General features: G+C 37.1%; 1 protein-coding gene across 2 annotated transcripts in view; it reads left to right on the forward strand.

The window, feature by feature from the left end:
- pnp4a (purine nucleoside phosphorylase 4a) overlaps nt 1-17,659 on the forward strand; it is a 55,990-nt gene extending 38,331 nt beyond the window's left edge. The window contains exons 1-6 of one of the 2 annotated variants that reach the window (XM_048172793.1): nt 12,339-13,205; nt 13,589-13,752; nt 14,131-14,234; nt 14,676-14,851; nt 14,949-15,139; nt 16,860-17,659. In XM_048172793.1, coding sequence (XP_048028750.1) covers nt 13,093-13,205; nt 13,589-13,752; nt 14,131-14,234; nt 14,676-14,851; nt 14,949-15,139; nt 16,860-17,077 — 966 coding nt within the window. In that variant the 5' untranslated portion in view covers nt 12,339-13,092 and the 3' untranslated portion in view covers nt 17,078-17,659. Of the gene's footprint in view, nt 1-12,338; nt 13,206-13,588; nt 13,753-14,130; nt 14,235-14,675; nt 14,852-14,948; nt 15,140-16,859 lie in introns of those variants that run through there. The other variant, XM_048172794.1, reaches the window with a different exon arrangement.
- The last annotated feature ends 177 nt before the right edge of the window (nt 17,660-17,836 follow it).

Below are 17,836 nucleotides of genomic sequence, written 5' to 3' on the forward strand. Positions count from 1 at the left end.
GAGTCCAGCGTTTCATTACGGAGGCCTTGACCACAACCACACATACCCTCTCCACTGCAGACTTCTCAGTCTACCACAGATTTCATTAACCTTGCTTTCCCAAGTCCTTTTGGCAGATATATGATGGACAATGGATACAGTATCAACTCTCAAAGTTCAAGTTCACACTGGTGTAGTTCATCACATTAATTTCCACCAGCGTCTGACGACCAGAAAGTTGGACGTTGTATTAATTTCAAACACAATATCTTTTGTTGTACCTTTTGAAATCTAACAAATTAATTTAAAAAAGAGTGTCTTGCTAAATGTCTTTAAAATAAACGCTTTGATATTTTATTTTGTAAAAACATGCAAGACATTCCTGCAAATTATTTTTATGTCCATGTTAGTGAAGTTATGTCAATGTTTTTTTTTTTGTTTGTTTTTTGCAAAGAAATTATTACTCCGCAAGGATGCATTAAATTGATTAAAAAATTACAGTAAAGACATTTATATTGTTACAAAAGATTCAATTTCTTTCTAAATAAATGCTGTTCTATTCATCAAAGAATACTGAAAAAATGTATCACGGTTTTCACAAAAATATTAACTGTTTTCAACATTGATAATAATAAAAAAATGTTTTTTTGAACACCAAATCAGCATATCACAATGATTTCTGAAGGATCATGTGACACTGAAGACTGAAAATTCAGCTTTGTCATCACAGGAATAAATTACACATACATTGAAATAGAATACAGTTATTTTAAATTTGAATAATATTTCACAATTTTTACTGTATTTTTGATCTAACAAATGCAGCCTTGTGAGCATAAGGGATTTCAAAAACATGTTTACTGGAGGTATAATAGATCTGAAATGGGTTTTCACAATGCACTTCATCATCTCTTTTGCTGTTTGCAAAGAGCACTAAATCAACGGATATGGTTTAACATTCTAAAAATATGCTGCTGTCTAAAGACATTGTCATAGAAACCCACCTGTTTCCCAGAGAGTGTGAGCTAGAGAGAGATAACTCACGGTATCACAGGTGCCAGACACTGTCTGCAGTTGATTTCCTGTGTGTCACTGGCACAATTTCAAGAATTTCACAGATAAAACAAAGTTACTTTACAGCAGACATCTATAATGTAATGAGAAGTGGATTTGGGGGCACATGCAGTCATAACTAAGTTTGCTAAATCTAAATCTTAAAAGCACTTCCAGTCCACTATTGATTCAGATGTATTTTGTTTTCTTTTAATCATCCTACTTATGTGTAGCTTATGTGATGCTGGCCTTCTTCGGAGTAATGAATTATTTAAAAACAGCATCAAGCACCCATTTGATGATAAATTATTCATGGATGCATGAAGAATTCGCATTTGATCAATTGTGATTCATATTGTCAGCTGAAAGCATTTTAAAGAGAGTAAATATGATGAAACTCAGTTTTATGTCTCCAGATACAGTAGATTGTAATGTTATTTTTCTAAAGGTTTTGCGAAAGCATGTTTTAAGTGTGAGCGTGTCATGAGCTGTATTTTATATATACAGTATAAGAAAAAGACCTGAGCTGAAAGTCATTTGCAAATCTAAGGTAGTCACAGCCCTGTCATGAAATATTAATGACAGAGCACAGTAAAGTGTGAAACTGGTGAGTGCAAATAACTGTAGATATGAGTAAGTCAAGTATGATGATGATAAGAAAAAAAAAAGTGTTAATAGCGCTAAAATACTTGCAGGGAAAACAGACAAACCGAATACAATATGCATCAGTATGAATGTCAGGTGTTTTCTATTAGATTTTGACAAACATTTTCATGTTGACATTGGATAAATCTGCCATGGTTTAAGTCTCAGTTAGACATAATATGAACACTGTGTGTATACTTCATGTAAGATACCAGGAAATATGTTATTAAATCTGACAGGATAATCATGAGTTTATAAACTTAAACATGCAATTTCATGTAGCATAAACAACAGCACTGATGAAAATATGCTGTTTTGCACATTTACAAGATCCCTTCAGTGTATAACAGGATCCGGTAGCAGGTGCGACCAGCTAATCCTGGAGAACTAGTTTAGATTTAGTGACATCTACTGTCCAGTGCTGGAAATTATTCAAAGGTTTAGCACACAGGCCATAGAAGAACAACTTTTGGTTCCCCAAAGAACATTTCAATGAACAGTTCTTAAAATAACCATGTTTCCTAAGTGTAAAGAACATTTTATTAATCTAAAGAACCTCTTTCCACTATAAAGAACATTTTGTGCAATGGAAAAGTTGGATGTTAAAGGTGTATTTCACCCAAAAATGAAAATTCAGTCATTGATCACTTGCCCTCATGTCGTTACACACCCGTAAGATCCTCATTCATCTTCAGAACACAAATTAAGATATTTTGTATAAAATCCGATGGCTCAGTGAGGCCTCCAGTGCCAGCAAGATCAATTCCTTTTTCATTGCCCAGAAAGCTACTAAAGACCTATTTAAAACAGTTCATGTGACTACAGTAGTTCAACCTTAATATTATAAAGCGACGAGGATACTTATTGTGCGCCAAAAAAACAAAATAACCACTTTATTCAACAATATCTAGTGATGGGCGATTTCAAAACACTGCTTCATGAAGCTTCGAAGCTTTACGAATCTTTTGTTTCAAATCAGTGGTTTGGAGTGCCAAAATCATGTGATTTCAGTAAACAAGGCTTCATTACATCATAAGTGTTTTGAAATTTCAATAGTTCACGCGACTTTGGCAGTTTGATACGCGCTCCGAACCACTGATTCGAAACAAAAGATTCGTAAAGCTTTGAAGCTTCATGAAGCAGTGTTTTGAAATCGCCCATCACTAGATATTGTTGAATAATGTCACTATTTTATTTTATTTATTTTTTTTGCCGCACAAAATGTATTCTTATCGCTTTATAATATTAAGGCTGAATCACTGTAGTCACATGAACTGTTTTAAATATGTCTTTAGTAGCTTTCTGGGCATTGAAAAAGGAAATGATCTTGCTGGCAATGCAGGCTTCACTGAGCCACCAGATTTTATCAAAAATACCTTAATTTGTGTTCCAAAGATGAACGAAGAACTTACGGGTGTGGAACGACATGAGGGTGAGTAATTAATGACAGAATTTTCATTTTTGGGTGAACTAACCCTTTAAATGTTCTGAATGGAACCATTGATGCCAATAAGAACATTTACTTATAAGAGTGAAGCCAGAATGTAAGCTAAGCTAAAGAAGAAGAAAAAAACAGGTGTAACAGAGGGATATAGGCTGAGAGAACATGGGGGATGGGCTAAAAAGAAGCAATCTCTCCCTGATATGATGGTTCTGGTGATTTGTGGAGTGCCACAAGGAACTACGCCATGCATGAATGGGCACAGTTGGCGCAGTGGAATCAAACAGGAGTCAGGAGTGAACCAGGGTCCCTTCACAGTCGCTTTCTGCTCCCCAGAGTGCTCTGTATGCCTCTCTCTCTCACTCTCTCTCTTTCTCTCTCTAACGTTGGCATGGCTACTAAAATACAATATTGCCAGGAAATTAGGAATTTATCTGCTAAAATAATAATGTGGATGTGGGTGGAAAAGACAAACAACAAAACAAATTTCATTACAGCCACTTAGTTAATGTGCATATTTAGCTATTAGTTTTTGTATGTAGCATTATTACCTTAAAAAAAATAATAAAAAATCTGAATTACAAAATCTTTTTGACTGTGCTGTGACACAAAAATGTATTTAATTCTCTCTCTCTCTCTCTTCTTCCCCCCTCTCCTCCTCCTCTCCCTCTCTTTCAAGCAGGATTAAAGCAAGAGCTTCCTACGTTAAAGTTCCTATAATCCCAGATGTGAGTAACATCACACAAACACAGACCTCGACTGTGATGGGTTTACACTAATGCAATTTGAATACTATATACCTGTTTGCTGATATATGCTGAATGACGGTATCATTTCTGCCAGCTTAAAGTAACCCTGTGTTCACCAATCTTTAAAAAGACTTCAGCAGTGAAATTCCTGTGAATATTTCTCTTATGCGAACATACTGTAAAAACAGCAGTTTTTACAATTGAAAAAACAAGTTTTCTATTTTCATATATTTCATTTCTCCATTTCTCCACTTTTAAGTTTCACATGATCCTTCAGAAATCAAGCTAATATGCTCATTTGGTGCGCAAGAAACATTTCCTATTATTATCAGTGTTGAAAACAGTTATGCTGTTTAATATTTTTGTCAAACCTGTGATTTTTTTTCCCCCAGGATTCTTTGATAACTAGAAAGTTCAAAAGAACAAAGGAAGAACATAATATGAATGTCTTATTTTGTAACATAAATGTCTTTACTGCCATTTTTGATTAGATAGATAGATAGATAGATAGATAGATAGATAGATAGATAGATAGATAGATAGATAGATAGATAGATAGATAGATAGATAGATAGATAGATAGATAGATAGATAGATAGATAGATAGATAGATATGAAAAAATATGACTTTTAAAATATGTGAGTTATGGGACTGACAGGCTCCTGGTGTACTCAGCTGCTGTATGAGCACTTACTAAAAATTACCCATCTCAAAACCTGACCTGTCATAACACTGCATGCAACCCTTACAGACTTCACGGAGGTCTGGAGAAATATCTCCATATCTCTGAGTGACAGTGCCACGTCCCTTTACTCTGAGTGTAGCCAAGCGTGACCCCCATGCAGGGCCCCCCTCTGCCTGTGTTGGCCTTCCCAACAGCAGGGGTCCCATTATTGGTCTCAGCCAGTCGAGTGTCAGCAGTCCCCTCTTAATTCACACCGACGGTGCATTCACTCACACATCACATGGATACATAGATCCAGCTGAGGTGGGGCCGCAGAGACCAAAACAATCAAACAAATCTGCAGATATGTGCAATGTGGAGTGAAACTCTACTATGTACTTACTGTATGCATACTGTGTGTGTAAATGTTTATGAGTTTAGGATGTCTGCGAGCATATAACTATATTGGCGAATGTATGACTACTCATAATACTCATCAGAATTAGACAACATAAATAATATTGTGTAATTATCTGGAAATTGAGTTTTCTTTTCTCTTATGATTTCATTTCAGAAGGTTACTGCTGTACTCACCAAAACCAAAGAAAATATCTTCCCACTCCAGACACAAAGTAATCATGCCCTCCCAATATATTTTAGTGGTGGGGAATTTTCAGTGACTTTTTCTGCAGGTTACATGCCCAGTAGGTGGCGACAAGTGAGTAAGTGAGTCATTGATTTATTCTTCCAATTCGTTCAAAAACAATGATTCATTTAGAAACAAAACTAGTTGTTTTTTTAACTTTATAACAAACAGGCATTATCATTGCTAAATACAATAAATCCAAGCCCTTTAAGACAAGTCATTTCACTCGGCGGCCATCTTTGAAATGCCTCTCAGGGCATCCTGGGCATCCATGCAGCTCCTATCTCTTTGAATGGGGAAACATCAAATTCTCCAAAGCTGTTTGCCAAGCTTTCGATTAAATTTCATATTTGAAATCACCAATGAATTCTGACAACAACTATCTCATAATTTTTTTTCCAAACGCTCGAATCATGAGGAGGCGCGCGTCTGACTGTTTCTATAGAAACCAGTGCTTCTAACGGCCGCTGCAGTGACGCGATGACTTTACCAGTCAGCGATTGGCTTTTATTTAGAAGGCGGGACTTATTCTGCCATATTGCGCGTTACACTTTCTCCCATTCAAAACAATACAAGTGACATGTCTTGTGTTATTCTATAGTCTTTGACTATATACAGTCAAACCAAAAATTATTCAGACATGTTTGATATTTTTGATATTTGTTTACTAGTGGGTGCAGGACACTATAGTTCATTTATGTAAGTGAGGATAGCAAAATAAAGTAAACTGTGACATATTACACCCAAAAATTCCTCATACAGTGGAAATTGATAAAAATTTGGAACAGAGACTTTGATCTGGCCATGTTTTGCTTAAGTGTTATCTGACACTATCTTTTTTCTGACACAGTTTAACTCTGAGATCTTGTCATATATTATTAACATTTTTTTAAACGATAGTGAATAAACTGTATTAATGAATGTTCAAGGTGTCTGGATAAAGTTTGGTTTGACTGTCACTTAGAGAAACAAAATAAGTGATTATCTTTATGTGTAAGTCATTAAATCATTCGCTCAACCCATTTGTTTAAAAAACTGATTCATTCAGGAATGCAACAAGCATCTGTCTTTTATGAACGAGTCATTGAATAATTTACTCAACCAATTCAGTCATATCCCTGTGAATCCCTAGGAGATGCGCTACAGTTGATTCTGCTTTTAAATTAGTTTGAAAACTAATTTTGTTGGTGGAACAAAAATAAACTGCAAATACTCATGAAAATAATCATAAGTACTCAGTATCAACTTCCTTATTGACCCCTTTTATAAATGATATATAAACATTTTGTACATTGTGGATAAAAGATGGAAATCTAGAGAAGGGTGCATTTTTATGATACCCTTTTTTTAGATTAGCAGTTTGTAACCCACAACAGCAGATTCCCACAGGAGCAAGACTGGCCTGACATGCCTGTTTGTGTTTATGTGTGTGCTAGCCAAAATAGAGCTATGCCCTTGTTAGCCCTGCCCTTCTGTCTGCCACCTCCACACTGACATACAGACTGCTCCAGAGATTATGCCCAGTGCGGTTAATCTAGAATAATCCACAGCCCAGGCAGCGATTCTCTCAGCGCAGGGGACTATTCTGGCAATGAGAGTAGCTTACTGTGTGATACCAAAACAGAGCATCATTAAGTCCCATAGAGTCAAACGCCAATGCAGATCCTTCCCGTTGGGTGGAATAATAACGAAGGTAATCATTTTCTGGCAACCCGATTTACAAACACTTTTTCTCAATGCGAGTGCTTGTTGTATTTGCGGGCCCAACGCGGACAGACTGTCAACCTTGAAACCCTCCCAAATAAAGGGGGTCACATATGGTTTGGGACTGCAATCACTGTGTCACAGTGTGTGTGTGTGTATGTATCACAGATGTGTGGCTCTGATTGTTTGTGTGTGCATTGTGCAGTCACGCTTACGACTGTGAATATTTGCCATCATTTTGCCCCATTTTTGAGACCCCCAACAGAGGGACTGACATCCATGGCAACAATTAGTGGCAATTACAGCCAGGACGGTTTGATGGGAGCTTTATCATGGCATAGTGTAGATTTACTGTAACTATGAGAGCTGAAGTGTGTCCTATCCTTCATGGACATCTGCAATCGTACTCAGGAGAAGAGAGTCTCCTCTTGTGTACTATATTTCTCTGCAATTGGTCAATTAAGTGGCTCTTAACTTCTCTTTCACTCTCCGCCCACTCTAAAATGCAATTATGTCCTTTCTTTTCACATGGTCGATTATCAATGCAGGTCCATTAAAATCAGATTTGCATAATATAGCATGCTCTGTAGCATCAGGCTATAACAACACATTAATCAAGCAGAAGGATGTTTGACTGTAGGACAGAGTCATCTTTTAAGATGGTAATAGAGGCCGTCACAGCTCCCGTATCCCGGGTGGCATTGGGTGGGACGTCGTTTCCAAGAGTGCGCCCTTGATTGTAGCCCTACATGTTTTCTGGCTGTCCTTGGCTCTTGGCACCCAGCAGTGGAGCCAGATGTACACGGATGACCCTGCTCCATATGTGTTCGGAGGATTAGGGTCAGCTGCTTAAGATTCAGACCCAGACTGGCTCCCTGACTCACCTTCATATGGCCTGTGAAAGGGCAAAAAGGGTCCCCTTTTTGGTTTAGGTCAAGTCAGGATGAAATGTGAAATATTTTGCTCCTGTTCATCACTGTGTTTCCAAATTAGTTGTATATAATTGTGGTATATATACACCGATCAGGCATAACATTATGACCACCTTCCTAATATTGTGTTGGTCCCCCATTTGCTGCCAAAACAGCCCTGACCCGTCGAGGCATGGACTCCATAAGTTGCGAGGTGGAGCCTCCATGGATTGGACTTCCCACAGATGCTCGATTGGGGAATTTGGAGGCCAAGTCAACACCTCAAACTTGTTGTTGTGCTCCTCAAACCGTTCCTGAACCATTTTTGCTTTGTGGCAGGGAGCATTATCCTGCTGAAAGAGGCCACCAGGGAAAACCGTTTTCGTGAAAGGGTGTACATGGTCTGCAGCAATGCTTAGGTTGGTGGTACGTGTCAAAGTAACATCCACATGGATAGCAGGACCCAAGGATTCCCAGCAGAACATTGCCCAAAGCATCACACTGCCTCTGCTGGCTTGCCTTCTTCCCATGATGCATCCTGGTGCCATGTGTTCCCCAGGTAAGTGATGCACACGCACCTGGCCATCCACGTGATGTAAAAGAAAATGTGATTCATCAGAACAGGCCACCTTCCTCCATTTCCCCATGGTCCAGTTCTGATACTCTCGTGCCCATTGTTGGCACTTTCGGCAGTGGACAGGGGTCAGAATGGGCACACTGACTGGTCTGCAGCTATGCAGCCCCATACGCAACAAACTGTGATGCACTGTGTATTCTGACACTGTTCTATCAGAACCAGCATTAACTTTTTGAACAATTTGAGCTACAGTAGCTCGTCTGTTGGATTGGACCACATGGGTCAGCCTTCGCTCCCCACGTGCCTCAATGAGCTTTTGCCGCTCATGACCCTGTCGCCGGTTCACCACTGTTCCTTCCGTGGACCACGTTTGATAGATACTAGGGCTGGGGATACTTCACGGACAAGCCACGCAAAATCGCGTTCAGTATCAAAGATGAATCGACTTCGATAATGAACCCGATTTTGCGTGGCTTGTCCGTGAACTACGGCTCTGTCTATTAAAAGGCGCTCCATTTGAAAGCAGGTGATGGCGATTTAGCGGTAATCAGGGAACCGGCTTTACTGATGAAATGCGTGTGAGAATCGCATGCGATATATCGCCCAGCCCTAATAGATACTGACCACTGCAGACCGGGAACACCCCACAAGAGCTGCAGATTTGGAGATGCTCTGATCCAGTCGTCTAGCCATCACAATTTGGCCCTTGTCAAACTCGCTCAAATCCTTACGCTTGCCCATTTTTCCTGCTTCTAAAACATCAACTTTGAGGACAAAATGTTCACTTGCTGCCTAATATATCCCACCCACTAACAGGTGCCATGATGAAGAGATAATCAGTGCTATTCACTTCACCTGTCAGTGGTCATAATGTTATGCCTGATAAATGTGTGTATACAGTATATATGTAGTAGCTTGACTGTAGTTGAATTGTCGTATTTGAAATTTATGAAATTTGTTATATTTTTGTTTTTCATTTTAATGGTTTAATTAAAATAACCAAATAAATGTCTAATCAATTAAATCTATAAAGCTTTAACAATTTAATATACTATTAAAATTGTAAGAAAAAAAAGAAAAAGGAAAAAAAGAGTAATTAAAAGTAGCTTATAAAATGTGGGAAGTTTCATGTATGTTTAAATAAATTATATATTTAAACATATATATACAATATTTATATATTTAATAAATAAATATATTGAGCATTATATTAAGCATTTTCTGCCATGTTTGTTCATAAAAACAACCAAGAAACAACAAATTATAAGAATAGTAGTTAGGCCAGGGTTAAGATGAGGACTCAGACATATATATGACCCTTCTACAAGTCACAAGTTTCCCAGCAGATTCACTAAAAACGAATTACAGCACACCTCCACATGACCAGCCCGACGTCAGAGCATAGAGTGAGTATTGTGGAGCACGTGAAATGGCTCGCGCATGAGAAATGCCTGGCACGTTCCAAGCACTGTGCTTTTATTTAAGAAATTACACAGGCTATGGGGCTTATTTTTCTTTTTTTATGTTTAGCCTTTTTCGGGCCAAAGATACCTTGATAAATATAGAGAGATGAAGCAGAGACCCCCTGTTGCATATTAAAATAAAATTATTAGAGTGTTACGTTTTAAGCCGGGCTAATAAAAATATGACCATAGTACCACATGAATGTATTTACATGCTTGATAATTATTGCATCACAAATCCACAATAATATTCTTGTACATTTTCATTTTAAAGGTACACTATGTAACTTTTGGCCCTTTAGCAGTTAAACAAAACTACATTCATTTTGCGGAAGAACATTGTTTTGGTTGTGCTTTGGCTCTGTGTGACTGTGTGGATGAATATGACCCTTTACAATAGATAATGCTTTACAGTGAACTCTGTTAGAGAGCAACATATGGCAGTTTGTCTGTTCAATAAAATACCTTACCTGTTGAGTAATAAAAACGCCATCTCCATGTCACTTTTACAACATATACCTCAGTTCTTGTTATCTCTGAAAAGCCAAGCCAATGTTGATTCTTGTTTTATTACGAGCTCTAAAGCTTTATTCTTTTTGCCAGCAGACTTTCCTTTGTTCGTGCTCCATGTCAACCTATATTGCTTGTTGTGAGAACTAACCTGTGCCACTCCAACACCATATACACGTCAAAGTAGCCGGAGCAACTTTCCTCTGTTTACGGATGAGACACGCACAGGCGATTTCCCCCGAAAACCATCCTGATATGTCTAAAATATAAACACTTATAACAGCCTCACCATAGTGAATCAGGGTAAGACAAAAACACATTTTGGATTGATGATGATTCATTATTTAAATTTTGTTAATATTGAGGGGAAAAAGTACACATAGTGTACCTTTAATTAATACGTTAATACTTATTTATTACATTTTAACACTTTTTTTTTTGCAAAGCTAAATTGGAGCCCAAACAATAAGTTTAAGTACATGATTTTTAAGTAAAAATCAAACTCCACTTTTTATTGAGGTTTTTCATTCTGATTTTATTTAGAATCCATTAATAATGAGTGAATTGGGCAATGAGATTCCAGTGGGTGAAATCACATGTGCCTCATATGCCACAGATTACGTCTGAGCAGATGGAAAGAGAGAGATGCATGGGGTATGCTTGGCACTCGACATTGTTAATGTAATTACAGAGAAAGAGGGATACGTTTTCTTTCTCTCTTTTCTCTCTCTCTCTCTCTCTCTCTCTCTCTCTCTCTCTCTGTCTATCGGTCTCTGTCATTCTCTTTATCTGCTTGGTTACATTGTATCACTCACATGAGCCTAGTTAGATGTGACCCGCTATGCAATTTTTACCATGTCCTCTTGAAACAAAAGGTTTTCATGTGTCTGAAAGCTATCATGACACTGGTGGACATTGTCAGACTGATGGTATGTGAGAAAGCAATGCTGAAAATGTAAATATTATTGTCTAGAGCCGAATGTTCCTCATAGGAATGATGACATTTACAGGATCGAGTCTGTTCTTGAATTCTGTTTCACTTGGGTGAGCAGTTTTGTTTGGGGATGCAACTTAAAATTTTGGTTGATACAATAAGATGATAATTATTTTCTTTGTTATGGCCAACAACTGGACGATATTAATACTATTTTATCTAAATAAATAAAAAATAAAACCGCACAAATGCTGTAAGTGAATTTAGGTATCACAATATTATAATCAGTGTTGGGGGAAGTTACTTTTAAAAGTAATGCAGTACAGTATTGTGTTACTCCCTAAAAAAGTAACTAATTGCGTTATTTAGTTACTTTTTATGGAAACCATTACTTTTGCGTTACTTTTTCTCATTTGGGCTTCGCTGTTTGTTTGTTTGTTTTTATAATGACAAAAAAGTTCTATTTTTGGCAAATGTAAAGAAGGCCCTTTAACACCAAATGTGAAATGAATAAGCCTCATGCTGAAGGAATTGCAAATTCATACCTGTACAGTAGAGGGCGCAGTTCAAACAAACAAGCCTTTCAGCTGTGCTGCCATTCTGGAATACAGAAGAATAGGACGCAGGAGAAGTAAATGATTAAATTAATGCTGGTTAACTAATTGTGTTTAACTAAATGTAAATTTAGAGGAAATTAGCATGCACAATTACATATCCAATAGCAATAAATTAAAAATGATCTAATATTGACTTATAACCAATATGATACTGATCATGCATTCCTACTTTTTGTTTTCATATTTAAATATCCATAAAAAGAGTCAAATATTAGTTTTTTTCACTGCTTGATGAATGAGCTCCCTTATTACACACTCTCAGAATACTTGGTTCTAATTGGTCAGTCACTGCATTCTACAGACAAATATTTTTGCGTAATGACCGTTAAGTTGTATAAGTGACCATTGTCCCAGGCAATTGATTTCCTATTCAGCTGTGCTGAACTTACAGATCCCGTTACTAAAAGTGCAGAAGGTGTGGCAAACAATGGTGTATCAGTCATTGATTTTGGTCAAGGTCAATTCATACATTTACACTTGAAACGTATTTACAAGACTTTGGATCTGCATCTAAAAGTGGAAAATTGCTTGCAATCAGACAAATCTTGTGAGGTCCCCAAATTAAATTTTTCTAGTCTCATGCTTTGGATTTGAGTAGGAGTATGTACCCCTGATAATGGGCCTCACATGTTTACAGATCCTGTGGAAGAACTCAAGCTTGACCCATTGACAGATCTGGATCTACTACACACTTTGAGACCTGCATTTTGAAACGTGCCTGATTGTACATGTACAAACTGCATCAAATCTAAAAGAAATTGCTGAAAAAAATAAGAATACAGATCAATTATCTCAGCATACATTAGTACAATCTACAACTATAGGAAACAAATGCAGTATAGTTTAAAATCAGTGTTTTCCATAGGCTATAGTGACATGATGTTTTTAAATTTTTAAGTAATTTATGCTTTTTTTTTTTCCCAATTGATGATTTCTGATCCTATGATTAGCTCTGTCAAAAAAATCCCCTTGTGATGCAATTAAATTTTGAATTGACTATGCATTCACAAGTAAGAGCACCAGATATTCTTATGTGTTCAGTTTTAAAAGCTTACTTCTCCCAAATCTGATTGCAAGTTTAGTTTGCCTCTGATAATATACTTAAGACACACCTACAAATTACAAGGCAATTCATTTGAGTTGTAACCAATCAGAGCATTTGTTTGTGTTAGTGAGGTCAGACACTAGGTTTACTTAAATGGAGAGGGCTGTTCTCTCATTCACACACTGCTCAAATCCAGGAACACTCAGTTTAAAACGTTCTTTAGGACGAACACACAACACCAACATGCATAGTAAAGACCAAATCTGGTAAGTTACATTTTCTTTCCATCTTAAGATTAAGGTAAAGTACATTTTAGGATTGTGTGTATGAAGAAATAGCATACATAAATACTTTTTTCTTGAAAAGTTTAGCTCTATTTAATACAGTTTAATTCTATAAATTTCATCATTTTACAGTATGATTCAGGTCAAGCTAATTATTTGTCTTTAAATCAATATAATACTTTTTAGAAGTTCACAGTAGTCCTGATATTTTAAAAACTGTACACAGTCAACAATGTGCAAAACATGAATTCCAGTCATATCTAATGGGACAATAGTCAGTAATTGATGCTTTAAATTCCACAGTTGCCTCTAATGAATATAGTCAGGCTTTCAGTTTAATAAAGATGTTTCATTCTCATCACCAGCCATGAGGACTACCAGAGAACGGCAGACTGGCTGCTGTCCCAGACACAACACAGACCTAAAGTGGCCATCATCTGCGGCTCTGGACTGGGCATGCTGGCGGATGCTCTCAAGTGCCAAGACTCTTTCAAATACTCTGACATCCCTGGCTTTCCTCAGAGCACAGGTACGAATGGTCAGAGCATGTAACAATGTATTTGCTGCAGTGTTTTTCTCCATTTGCTAAAATAAAGACAAAGTATTATCAAACAGTAGAGCATGGCACTAGCAACATCAAGGTCATAGGTTTGATTCCCATGGGAAAGCAAGAACTGATCAAATGGAAAATGTGTCTCTTGAATGCAATATAAGTTGCTTTGTATAAAAGCATCTGCATAATGAATAAAATTAAATATTATGCTACCACGTTACACTGTTAAACTTTTAACCTTCAATTTTAAATGGATTCATGAACCAAAATTATAGCAACATTTTTTTTGTTTGTGTGTATTTTGTTACAAGTAATAATGCTTGTATGTGTCTGTGCTTGTGTGTATTCAAACAGTGAAAGGTCATGCTGGAAGGCTTGTTTTTGGGGAGCTCAAAGGGAAGACCTGCGTGTGCATGCAGGGTCGATTCCACATGTATGAGGGACACTCACTAAGCAAGGTTTGTCCTTTTGTAACATTATAGTTGTCTTTACTGCCACTTTACTGTAATTTAATGCATCCTCGCTGAATTTCATCACGTGTCATAAAGAATAATATTACATAACAAAATTATATTGCATTCCAAAAGTAACTCCTAAACACTGTTCTATTCATGCTGTGTCATGCTGCAGTCTATAATGATGATAGAATAAGGAGATTCCTTTTTCTTTTTGGATGCCCGCACAGTATATTCACTCCTTACTGGTCACGCTAATTTGAGTCACATGCTTTATGCCACAATTCAATGAAACTTTTGTGTGGTTTACATAATACAGGGTTAGATTACAATGGCTTATTGCTAAAATGCCTTGTAGAGTACAGCAGCAAGCTTATGAAGGTTTATTACAAAGGTGGTGGATGTTGAAAATGGATTACCGGAATTTGTGCTTGTGTTCCTCAGGTCACTTTTCCAGTTAGAGTGTTCAAGCTTCTGGGTGTCGACACCTTGATTGTCACTAACGCTGCGGGGTCGCTAGCGGACAGTTATAGCTGTGGTGATATTATGATCATACGTGACCACATTAACTTCCCTGGACTTGCTGGACTGAACCCTCTCAATGGCCCTAATGATGATAAGTGAGTATCAGCATACATGCTGAAGTGAGTTAAGAAAGCGTTCATTCGTTGTAATCACCAGTATAAGGAATGTAATCATTTATCGGTCGCTATCAAGGTTTGGCCCTCGGTTTCCACCCATGTCTGGGGTCTATGACAAAAGCCTACGGAAGATGGCATTCGACATCTGTAAGAGCATGGGTGTCTCCCAGTATGTCCGAGAAGGTGTGTATTGCATGGTGGGAGGACCCAACTTTGAGAGCATCGCTGAAGCCCGACTTCTGCACAAACTGGGAGTTGATGCAGTTGGTAAGATGGTGTCTCGTTTAGTAAAATCAATACAATTCATATCTAATCAGAATCTTTAAAGTGCCCTTATTATGATTTTTCAGATTACCTTTTATGTAGTGGGCTACATAGCTGTTTGTGAATGTAAAAGGTCAAAGTGCACAATAAATGGAGTTATTTTCTCTCAAAAAAAAAAGAATGAATCGATTCTGAACTGCCTGAAACGAGTCGTCAGTAATTATTTGCAGATAATGCCAGCCTATGGTCTTCATTGGCTGCCCGCAAACATCTACTTTGACAACACAAACACTGTGGTTGTAGCAGAGGCCTGGATGAGTTGTGTTGTTTCATGTTGAAAAGACGCTGTTTTCTGCACTGAGAGAGCGAATCTACTTTGAGGACTCCGGCTCAAAATTCAGATTTATATATAGGGTTGCCAGGTTTTCACAACAAAACGCGCCCATTTGTTCCTCAAAACTAGCCCAATTGCATTTCAGGTGGGGTCCTACGGTAAAAATCGCATTCCAGGGGGTAAAATCTGCGTTTTTGGCGGGGCTCCCCTGGTAAAATTCGCATTCCAGGGGCTAAATATCACGTTATTTGGGGTTGATTCAACGCGCGGACATGAAAAACAACCCACAGCAACAGTGTAAAAGTAGCCCAATTACACGGGAAAACCGCAGACTTGGCAACACTGTTTATAAAGGCTGTTTTATTTACCACGGTAGACCAGTCATAACAAACTGGGCCATCTGACCAATCAAAGCTGAGTATGCTTTTGGAAAGGATAGGTTTTAGAGAGTCTGAATCCTTTAACAAACCATTTCAGACTCTGTGAGAAAAGAGGTGATGCTGATGTATATTGACCTTGGATGCATGAAAACCTATTGTAGGAGACTTCCAAAACTAAATTAGGAACCTTTGAAATAGCATAATAGGGACACTTTAAATTAAAGGGTTAGTGATGAAATGAAAATTCTGTCATTAATTACTCACCTTCATGTCGTTCCACACCCGTAAGACCTTCATTCATCTTCGGAACACAAATTAAGATATTTTTGATAAAATCCGATGGCTCACTGAGGCCTCCATTGACAGCAAGATAATTAATACTTTCAGATGCCCAGAAAGATACTAAAGACATATTTAAAACTATTCATGTGACTACAGTGGTTCAATCTTAATGTTATGAAGTGACGAGAATATTTTTTGAGCACCAAAAAAAACAACGACTTAATTCAACAATATCTAGTGATGGGCGATTTGAAAACACTGCTTCATGAAGCTTCGAATCAGTAGTTTCAGTAAATCACGTGTTTTTTGTTTTTTTGGTGCACAATAAGTATTCTCATCGCTTCATAACATTAAGGTTGAACCACGGTAGTCACATGAGCTCTTTTAAATATGTCTTTAGTAGCTTTCTGGGCATTTGAAAGTGTTAATTTTCTTGCTGTCAATGGAGGCCTCACTGAGCCATCGGATTTAATCAAAAATATCTTAATTTGTGTTCCGAAGGTCTTATGGGTGTCAAACGACATGAGGGTGAGTAATACATGACAAACTTTTCATTTTTAGGTGAACTAACCCTTTAAATTAGGCAGGATTTTGGAAAAACTTGTTCTTTTCCATTTGTGATAATATTGGCACAGATATAACGCACTTCATGTATATTAACATTTCATTTTATAGTAATAGTTATATTGTCTTAATTATTATTAATTCATACATCATACCTTTAAAGGAATGAGTACTGCACCAGAAGTGTTGGTCGCCAGTCATTGTGGCATGAGAGTCTTTGGTCTCTCCCTCATCACTAACAAAGTGGTGAAAAGCTATGAGGACAATGAGACTGTCAATCATGAAGCTGTGCTGGAAGTGAGCAAAATGCGTTCAGAGACGCTGCAGACGCTGGTCACAGAGCTCATCAGCCGCATGGACATCAACAACAACACGACATGATGTCATCAGCACTGTAACTGCCATTTAAAACCTCATCCAGAAGAATCTGCAGCAATGCGGTGGTCACTTTTTTCATTACTTTATACTTTTGAGTGTAACTACAGAACATCTGTTTCAATAACACATTTGTTTAAATATTTAAATGTTAAGATTTTATTATTTGCAGTGATCATAAATATGATCAGTTTTGATGGTGCCATAACAACAAACTTAAAACACTGGGCTATTCAATATGTTATTCATTAAATGTTTATCTTTTTGTGTATGTGTGCAGTGAAAGTTGTGTTTGCATCTGTATATTCATGATTGCATAAAATTTTATGTGGGAAATTATGCAGTAAAATGTTTTATGCACTGCTATTCATTATACAAATTAATATAATTCCTAATGTTAATATTTTGATGGTAAAGTTGGATATTTAAATCCTTCCTATATGCTATTTATAATACATTTTATATTATCTGTGTTGTAAATTTGCCATTGAATAGACCTGTTTTGTATAACCTTATCTTATATAAAACAAACACATAATCTTATCTATAATGCAAGAATGTCAGCAATAAATGTGTATTTTGAAAATATTTTACAATTAATTGTTTAATCATGTATTTAACTGTTCTGCAATGCAACAATAACAAGTGTATTTTGACACGAATAAGTAGGCCTATATTTTACTGTTGAATTCCTTATTCACTCACTTTTCTACAATGTATAGGGATTTATAGAAGTTTATATTAAGGATTACATTCACTTTTCTG

The sequence above is a fragment of the Megalobrama amblycephala genome, linkage group LG21, assembly GCF_018812025.1.
Source record: "Megalobrama amblycephala isolate DHTTF-2021 linkage group LG21, ASM1881202v1, whole genome shotgun sequence".
In the NCBI taxonomy this organism is placed as follows: domain Eukaryota; kingdom Metazoa; phylum Chordata; class Actinopteri; order Cypriniformes; family Xenocyprididae; genus Megalobrama; species Megalobrama amblycephala.